The sequence below is a fragment of the Chanodichthys erythropterus genome, chromosome 5 (assembly GCF_024489055.1).
Source record: "Chanodichthys erythropterus isolate Z2021 chromosome 5, ASM2448905v1, whole genome shotgun sequence".
NCBI classification, from domain to species: Eukaryota; Metazoa; Chordata; class Actinopteri; order Cypriniformes; family Xenocyprididae; genus Chanodichthys; species Chanodichthys erythropterus.
This window is the reverse complement of record NC_090225.1, coordinates 14,340,668-14,349,967: the sequence shown is the minus strand read 5'-3', so window position 1 is coordinate 14,349,967 and position 9,300 is coordinate 14,340,668. Positions and strand designations below refer to the sequence as shown.

The 9,300-nt window shown below is 35.8% G+C and overlaps 1 protein-coding gene across 1 annotated transcript; it reads right to left on the bottom strand.

Annotated features, from left to right (window-relative positions):
* Positions 1 to 299: 299 nt before the first annotated feature.
* sncga (synuclein, gamma a) lies at positions 300 to 8,093 on the bottom strand. Its single transcript, XM_067386174.1, has 5 exons — positions 7,831 to 8,093; positions 3,267 to 3,308; positions 3,018 to 3,145; positions 2,210 to 2,272; positions 300 to 1,457 (listed from the first exon to the last, which is right to left on the bottom strand). The coding sequence occupies exons 1-4, from the start codon at positions 7,949 to 7,951 to the stop codon at positions 2,216 to 2,218; spliced, it is 348 nt and encodes a 115-aa protein (XP_067242275.1). The 5' UTR covers positions 7,952 to 8,093; the 3' UTR covers positions 300 to 1,457; positions 2,210 to 2,215.
* Positions 8,094 to 9,300: the final 1,207 nt, after the last annotated feature.

Here is a 9,300-nt window from a genome sequence, read left to right as displayed (position 1 = left end):
TTCTTAGCACTATGGTCTTTTATATGTTCTTATATTATTAGCAATATTGTTTTTTTTTTAAATAAGGATGAAAATTGTTTTGTTTTTTTTTTCACAAAACTGAATTTATTACAGATGGAGTATTCAAAAAATCAGCCATTTTCAGACTTCATTGGGAACAGTAAGTCAAGTAAATGAGAATGCCCAGGTGAGAAAAAGTACACTTCTATAATGTACTTAAAGTGCTCTATTTTCACACACTAATTTTGTACTTAATATACTAAAAATTCTTCTTAAGTTAATCTTAAGAACATCTAAGTGTACTCAACTGTGCTATTATGAGACATGAAATATGAACTAAAATGTGCTTTTAATATACTCTATTTAAAAAATGTATTTAGTTACCACTTGTAGTACCCTATGGGTTCAAATGTATGATATCTAAATACATTTTTTATATACAGAGATAGTACATTAAAAACACATTTTAGTTCATATTTCATGGTGTCTCAAAATAGCACAGTTGAGTACACTTAGATGTTCTTATAAGATTATCTTAAGAAGTACTAAAGAAGAATATTTAGTATATTAAGTACAAAATGAGTGCATGAAAATAAAGCACTTTAAGTACATTATAGAAGTGTACTTTTTTTTCACCTGGGTGATCAGTTAGTCGTAGTGTAGTGTAGTCGTAAGTCAGCATACATTGCTTCAACAAAGCCAATTATGCAACCTAGCAACTGCTTTCTGACATCATTTGCAGATTTTGTGAGTTGTTTATACTTTCGCAAACTACATATTAGAGCATTACTAAAGCCCTCCCTATCACGCTAAGATAATATTGAAACAGATTTAATCAGCCAGCTTTACGCTTTACAGGCCAGACATCAATTGCCCTCTCTTTTTTTTTATCTTTCCTGTTTTAGGGGTGGATTTGGTCTGCTCATCTGTGATTCTGTCTTTTTCTGCTTCTTGTTTCTAACATTATCTCAGATACAACATTGAAAGTGTATTTGGACTGGAATGTTTTCCTTTCCTTGCATTGACTGTGTGAAATCATCATCCATCGAACCTCATTATGTTGGGTGAGGAAAACTGGTTGGTATCAGTTTCAGGGCAGGTAGAAATGATAGACCTTGTCTATATAAAAATCTCCAAATCACAAGCACATGCATGTAATATTTGCACAAATGTGGTAATGACACGCACTGCACAGTATACGTGTAAATTGCATAGCTAGATAAAGGAGTTGTTACATGAGCATTTTATTCTTGTGAATAGTACTTCGGTAGGTCTACGTGAAGGAAAGTGAGAGCTTGTTCATGAGGAGAAAGCAAGAGAGAGGAGTGGGTGTCTTTGTTTTCTGTGATGTTATTTAGTGTCCATCAGATTATATTCAAGCATGGTCAGCAGCTAATGAACTCTCTCCTCTGAAGCAAGAAGCAGAGGATCACATGGGCGTTCAGTGCGACATCAGCCTGAAATAAAAAAAGACGGTTATGTGGGTATGGTAGACTGTGCAGATGACTCTTCATTTTTTGTAAAATATGACTTTTTAAACAACTGGTAAACTCACTACACATGAAACAGAGGTACGTTTTATACAAAGCCTGTTTGTGTCCTCCTCTGCATTTCTGACCTGAAGCATGTGTGCTAATTTGTAACAGTAAAACCTGTCTGATAAGATTGTAAACTATGTAAACTGCTGAAAGTGACAGGACACTGAATTTGGTTCAGTGTTTGAAGGAAGAAAATTGGTCAGACCTCTGCCAGCATTGTTTGCAATTATGTAAATATGCTGACCTAAATTCGGAGTTGCTTTCCAAAGGAATTGCTTTGATTTAAAAAGCTGTGTATATGTGTGTATTTCAGTCATAACCTTAAAAAAAAAAAAAAAAAGACTGTAAATGACTAAACAAAACTAATATGACATGCACACAGCTTTTTAAAAGCCTATGCTTCTGTTAAGAACGTTTATTCTATATATGTCAATTAAAATGACCAGTTAAACTGCAAAAAATAATTTTTTCAACTGTACATGACAAGCAAAATTTCCGAGTTTTAAATTTGAATATTTTTCTTACCCCACTTGATTTTATGTTGCTGTTTTAAGCATACAACTAACTAAATTAGATCAATATATTGTTAGATTTGTGCTATCAAGTAAAAAAGGACAATTAGTACAGATTAAAAAAATCCCATTTCAAAAAAAAAACATCTCCCAACTCACCTCCACCTACTGTCCAGCGTCTGTAGGCTCCTCTACAGCTCCCTCCTGCTTCGACAGCTCCACCTGGAGGCAGAAAGACAACAACACATCTCTGCTGTGAATAGCTCTTAATTGATTTCACCTCGTCAAAACAGGAAAAGAAAAGGAAAAAAAAAACACTTCTATACTTTTTCAGTTGTGAAATACATCTGTTTTACTGCTATTGCTCTCTGGAAGATGTCAGATTCATGTTCATGTTTGTTGATGTACAACGACGGATAATGGTTGCATGGCCATGGTTCTTCATGAGCTGTTTGGATATTGGAACACTAATGAAAGAAACTGGGATGCGTTTTAAAAATGTAGAGCAATATTTGGAAAGCAGAAATTAGTTGCTCTTGCTGAGCAGTGAGTCAAATGCTTCACTGATTGCTGCAGGCCTGCTCTCCTAAACTGCGAGAACAGTAACGTTTTATGAAAATGTATAATTTGATGTATTCAAATGGAGAGATTTAAGTTTTTAATGGTAATGGTTTTGTGATAAATGTGATCATTCAGCATGCTTTTATTGCATGCATGCCTTTGAGTTTCTGAAAGCACCTCATTATTCTCCAGCTCATCCTGTCCATGATTAGGTAAAAAAGAAAAACATGAGCATCATATCAAAACGACCAACTATATGACTGAACTGTGCATTAAGCAATTTAAGTCTTTTGCATTTGTACTGCACCTAAAGATATCAATGCAAGCTTTATAATTTTACACTTTTTTTGTTTTAATCCAATATTCATTTGACCAATTATTGACCACATGCATATGAAATCCTCACCGGTTTGACCAGGCCAGTGGATGCGACCACAGTCTCCAGGCTCTCCACTGCCTTTTCTGACACCTGATTGGCTCCAGCCACTGCACTCTCGCCCACAATATTTGCCTGCTCAGTTGTTTTCTGGGCAACTAGGACAGATGAAAAAGCGTCCTTGCATTTTGATTTGAGATTTTCCATGGATTAGGGTATTTAAAAAAAAAAAAAAAGAGGTGTTGTTTAGTTTTGTTCTGTTAATATTAATTATTTTACCTGTGTTAACACTCGTCACAACGCCTTCCTTTGTCTTTGTGCCTGTCAAAAAAAAAAAAAGAAGTTTATTGTGAACTTGAAGTAATAACATCGCTGATGAAATTACATATAGTTCACCCAAAAATGAAAAATCCGTCATCATTTATTCACCCTTATGTTGTTCCAAACCTGTATGATTTTTTTCCATACAATGAAATGTCCAAAAAAAAGATATTTTTGAAATATCTTCTTTTGTGTTCTGCAGATGAAAGAAGTTCATAGAGGTTTGGATTGAGAATGATGTAAAGAATGACTATCCCTGTAAGCTTTCAGTCATGCACTCTTGTGAACAAATGCTTTTGCCACAAACTTGTACCTAATTTCATCTTATTTTTAGACAGATATCCATGGCTCCTGTTATGTCCTGAGCTCCATACACTTTGAAAAGTCCTGTCTGGCAGCGCAACTAAAGGTCCAGCTATCTCCAATACCCAAGAGACTACCAAAATCATGGCAAGTAAAAATGCCTCTGATCTACAGTCAGTGATTGGTACCACTAAGTGCTATTAAGCTTTACAGATCGAGACACGTTCTTTCTACTGAGACAGTGGAAAAACCCCACTTCTGCCTCTGAAAGGGCCCTGGCGTCTCTAGTACTGAATCTCAGATGCACGAATGGCCCATAGAACAAGCATAAGCTCTGTTCCTTCCCAGAACCTTTGGGCCCACAGCAATGTGTCTGTGAAAGTTGCTCCTCCTTCCCAACATGCGCTCACGCTGCACAACAAATACACCCCTCAAAAGAGACGTGACATTGTCCTTGTTGTTCTGGACAAAGAGCTGATTTACTATCAAGACATGCACATTCTTCAAGGCTTAGCCTCTGCATCTTGCGACACAATCTCAAGCCTGGAATCGTATATTATTAATGTTGTAATCAATAAGGATTGAGAATTTTATCACCGCCCAACCCCTGCTGCAATATGATGTCACTTCCACAGCATCTCTGATTACATGACGAAGCATAAAACGTCTCTACGGCTGTAGCTTGCTGCCAAGATTAGGAGGAGGAGACTCTGATATACTAAATATAGTTGTGCATAGATTTTAGAGGAAGATATTAGATATCATGTAACACAAATATCCCACAGCACATTTTCACATAATAATGCTAGCAAGATCTATTTGAAAATCATACTAATACAGACACAATTTAAAGCTTTTATTCTATACATTAGCCTGAATTACATCACCTCCCGCTCTGCTCCAATCCCACTGCTCTTAATTTCTGATCCATATGACACTTAATGGAATTATAAATCCTAAAAATAATTAATCTGGATTGTGCTCACACAGTTCTGTGATGAAATTGGTGTTATATAATGCAACAGAAATTAAAGTGACAGTCATGTGATTTCAGCCTGATCTATAGCAGGGGTCCAAAAGCCTGATTGCTGAACTTTAGTGCTGTTTAACTTAAAGGGTTAGTTCACCCAAAAATGAAAATTCTGTCATTTATTACTCACCCATATCTCGTTCCACATTTCGTTCATCTCCGGAACACAAATTAAGATCTTTTTGATGAAGTCTGAGAGGTTTCTGTCTCTCCATAAAGATCCAATACAGTTAACACTCCAAGGTGCAGAAAGGTAGGGTAAAGACACCATTAAATTACTCCATGTGGCTCCAGTGGCTTAAACTCAATTTTATGAAGCGACATGATTGCTTGTGAGTGCACGACATGAGAGTGAATAATAAATGAAAGAATTTTTGGGAGAACTATCCCTGTAAATGACAGCAGCACTATCAGCTCCACTAGTCTGACAGACCTGATGATCATGTTCTCCAGCTTGATTTGAGAACATCTTGAGCTTTTATGGAAAAATATCTGACCATCTGAACAAAGAGTCACACAATCAATGTCACAAATTGACTATAATATAAGTGCAGATTCTCAAATATTTCTTTTTCATTCGTTCTACATTTTAATGTTTCTTTGTTTTCACATTTTGAACCCCTAAAACTTTATTTCCTAGTTTAAATTAGATTTTGAATCACTGATTTATTAATCATTTATTATTAACTCTTTCCCCACCACCGTTTTTTTTTTTTTAATTTGCCACCACTGCCCTTGTTTTTGATAATTTTCACAAAAATATTTTGTTTTATGAATATCTGAACATGCTTTATCTGTACATGAACATGATTTTTTATCAACATTTGAATGTGGGTAAGTTTCATAAAAAAGCAAAAGTTTGAAAAAACAAAAGCTGGAAAAATCGCATTAAAAAAATATGCAATACGCAATGCTTTTATTGCTTGTTTCTGCTCCTTTTTTGCTTGTGTTTTGATCCAGAGATCCAGTACTCTTTCTGAAGATGTATAATAGTGCCCCCTACTGTATAACAGTGAAAACATGGAAAGCTGGAAAATTCCGTTAAAGCGGAACTCAGTAAGATTTGCGAAGCTCCTCCTACAGGTTCCTTCAGTGAATCACACCGTCGTAAATGCTCCAAGCGCAGCTCTGGACTACAACGACTACAACGCTCACCAGCGCAGTAGTTTTGCAAATACAGTACAAGAAATCTCGACGGAGGTGGGTAATTTTCGAAATTGTCTTATAAAGTCATAATATATACATTGTTTTTGAATTACCGTAAAGCATTTTGTCACTCTCGCGTGAACGTGAACATGAGGCGAGATTGTTTCGGGTTGGTGCAGCTCAACTTGCAAGTGCCGTTTTTTGGCAATGGCATAGACGTGCCACAGGGGGTTAGTGCTCGCCTCAAACACACCACTACTAGTCAATTAACCATCGTAAGGACTTTAAACTATTTATGAAGGTAAAAAAATTTACTTAGTTCTGCTTTAATGGCAGGGAAGCGTTGTCTCATAAATGGTGGAAAATTCTGTCAATGGCAGGGAAAGAGTTAAAGATAGGTTTGAGAATCTGTATATTTTTAAATTTTTTATATGTAACAGAAGTCTATGTGTATAGAGTAGCAAGTCCTAGGGTGGCAAGAAAGGTGTGTACTGTATGTGTTGATGGTTTGTCACAGTTCATTGCAAAGTGACCTTGCTTTTCTTTGAGAGGCTTGAGATTTCTTTGATTAAAGTAGATTGAAAATCATCTGTGTGGTCTGGAGGAAAGCTTTTACCTCCAGCTGCAATACGCACGCACACACACACACGCACGCACACACACACACGCACGCACGCACGCACACACACTCCTGTCCAACAGTCCATGTAATAGCAATCACATTGTGCTTTGTTCATAACACTGAAAACAGAATGACAGGTTCCTGTCACTGGTGTGTACACACTGAGAGCCATTATGAATCATAAAAGATTGTGTATTGACCCAGACAGACCCTGGTCTCTGAAGTGGACCGGAAGGGAATAGGATTATAGTGCTGTGTGCTCCTGTGACTATAGCAGCACATCCAGAAAGAAATGATGTATTACACACAATGTTTCTGTCAAAAGTAATTTACAAGATGCAGTATTTTACAGTAACACTGTACTGTGTAATCTTACCAATATTACATGTTAATATAATTTAGTACTATAGTATAGCAGTAACAATGTAAAAGCAAGATGATCCACATATTTAGACCCTCTTGTGACATTAAAATAAACTATGACCTACTGTATCTTGTAGTTTACATAATCTGTTTAACATGCAATATAAATCAGTTAGGCTTTTCTCTCTTTATAATGTGTCTATCACTCACAGCTCACTGATTGATTGCATCCTCAAGGGTTTTTGAAAACAGAAAGTGCTTCCTTTCTTCTTCTTCTTCAGTCTATCTTTATCTCTTTCTATCTCTCTCTTTGTTCCCCACCCATTCTTGAGAGTATACATGGAGGGCTACTGCTCTAGACAGAGTAAATAACCACAGTACTAGTAACCAAGTTTATCAGTCTTGTTTACAGCTGAGTCTAGGCAGATGAATTTGTGATCTGATAAGAGACAACAGGCAGGTGGACAGAGCTGGTTTGTTATTGAACGCTTGCTGTTGTTCACTTACTGTAGTGACGGAGCACAGCAGTCACATGTGTAATGGGCTCATGCCCCAAATTTATTTTCATTGCCCTGGTTTTCATTTCCAGGACTCTTGCCAGCATGCATTGTAAGCAAAACAAACAAACAAAAAATGATGATAAAATGTATGTATTGTTTAACAAAGCAGGGCAAACTCAACAATTATTTTATTTCAGTATTTTTATATAAATATATTTTTTATTTTCAATTTCAAAATATTTGACTTTCTGTATAATTGACTATATTATATTATACTGTATATTACAATATAATATATATTACAAATAAAATATATTTTTTAAATCTTTAAATATGCTTTTTGTAATTTTGCAATTGGTTTGTAAATTTGTAATCGGTAATATTTTTAAATATGAAAATTTCACCCAATACCATGTAAAACAGCTTTGTCTTCACTACACTTTAGAAGAAAAAAGTACGGAATATTATAATAAATATATTTTTAGACAGTGCAAAAAGCCTTTTCTGACTGTGATCTAATTCTCTGACTTTTCTCACCTCAGTTGAATTTGTACTTACCTACATACATGACCCCCTCTTTGGTTTTGGCGGCTGCCTCCTCCACCCCAGCCTTGGTTTTCTCAGCGGCGGCCACCACTCCCTCCTTAGCCATGGAGAATCCCTTCTTCAGTGCATCCATTCTGGAGCTCGGACCTGGGCTTTATGTCCTCTAACTGGAACTGGCTCTCTTCTTATAACCGATGGATGGAGCTGTGTGTGCTCTGACTACAAGTGTGGTAAGCGCGTTTGCCAGAGTGTGTGTGAGTGTGTGTGCAGCTCCTTTGAGAATGGGATGGGCACTCAGAGCTCAGACAGATTGGGACACCCTTAACAAGAGGAGTAGTCAAGCGGAGGGGGAGAAGGCATGAGGAGAGAGAGAGAGATAGAGGGTATAATAACAAGTGGGTGAGAGGAATGCCGAGAAGTGGAATCCACAAGCAGAAAGCTTTTTTCAGTTTGGCCTGTTTTCTCCAGCCACCCATAATAAATGAGATTCACATACTGGAAGATTAAATTGTTAATGCTCAATCCAGCATCAGCGCACAGCTTCATAAAACTATTAAACAACCTCTTCCCTTAATCCTGCCAGAGCACAAACTTACACGCCACCCAAAACCAGTGTCTGTCACACACCATCTACCATCTACAGTGTAATTTTAGTATTATTTAAATGCTAAAATATAATTTTTAAACTATTATTATATATTAATATTTTGAATGTGATTTTTTTTTTATATTTCCAGTTTTCATTACTTTATGTGCTTCTGAAATTTGTATTAATTTTTTTTTCTATATTTATGTTTTTAAAGTTATATTATTATTATTATTATTATTTATTTATTTCAGCTTTATTTCAGTTAACAAAAATAATTTTTAATAGTTAACAATGACAACACTGATTCCTAGTCTATTAGAAGTCATAATTAAATTGAATTGATCATTAATAGATTACATTTCTTCAAATGAATGTATTCATGAATGGATATAAAAAATAAATAAGCACCTCCACAAGGTTTCCTCCTCATCTTTAATCATCTTGAGGGGTTTTCATTGCCAATTTCACTTGGCTTTGGATTTAAATAAATGTGTATTTTTTAAAGTGCTATGCAAATTGAATAAAAGAAATTGAATAGGCTGTAAAAAAAAAAACATAATTTATTACAATCGGATGCAAATTTTAATAACAAACTGCGCAGGCTGCACTGACGTCCGCGTATGACAGTACTCCTCCTTGAAGCTCACAGTCATATTCATCAAATAATAATTTCAATCTGACGTGAGTGTATGAATGTATGTTTGCTCTAATCTAATATGGATCCTCTTAGTGTGGATCATATCTTTAAAGCTGATGGGAAGCTGTGGTACAGGCTGCAGGATATACAACAGTGAACTTAAAATACCTCATAACCATAATTATGTTGTTATGATGCTTGCAGTATATGAAAGAAAAAAACCTCAATGGACAGTCTTTCTCTTTCTATGTTATAT

What these genes read in the sequence shown, in the direction of transcription:
- sncga (XM_067386174.1), bottom strand. Translation starts at nt 7,951, where the DNA reads ATGGATGCACTGAAGAAGGGATTCTCCATGGCTAAGGAGGGAGTGGTG. An exon ending in AGAGGGGGTCATGTATGTAG is followed by an intron (nt 3,309 to 7,830) that starts GTAAGTACAAAT and finishes TTTTTTTGACAG; the next exon opens with GCACAAAGACAAAGGAAGGC. An exon ending in CCACTGGCCTGGTCAAACCG is followed by an intron (nt 2,273 to 3,017) that starts GTGAGGATTTCA and finishes TTCTGCCTCCAG; the next exon opens with GTGGAGCTGTCGAAGCAGGA.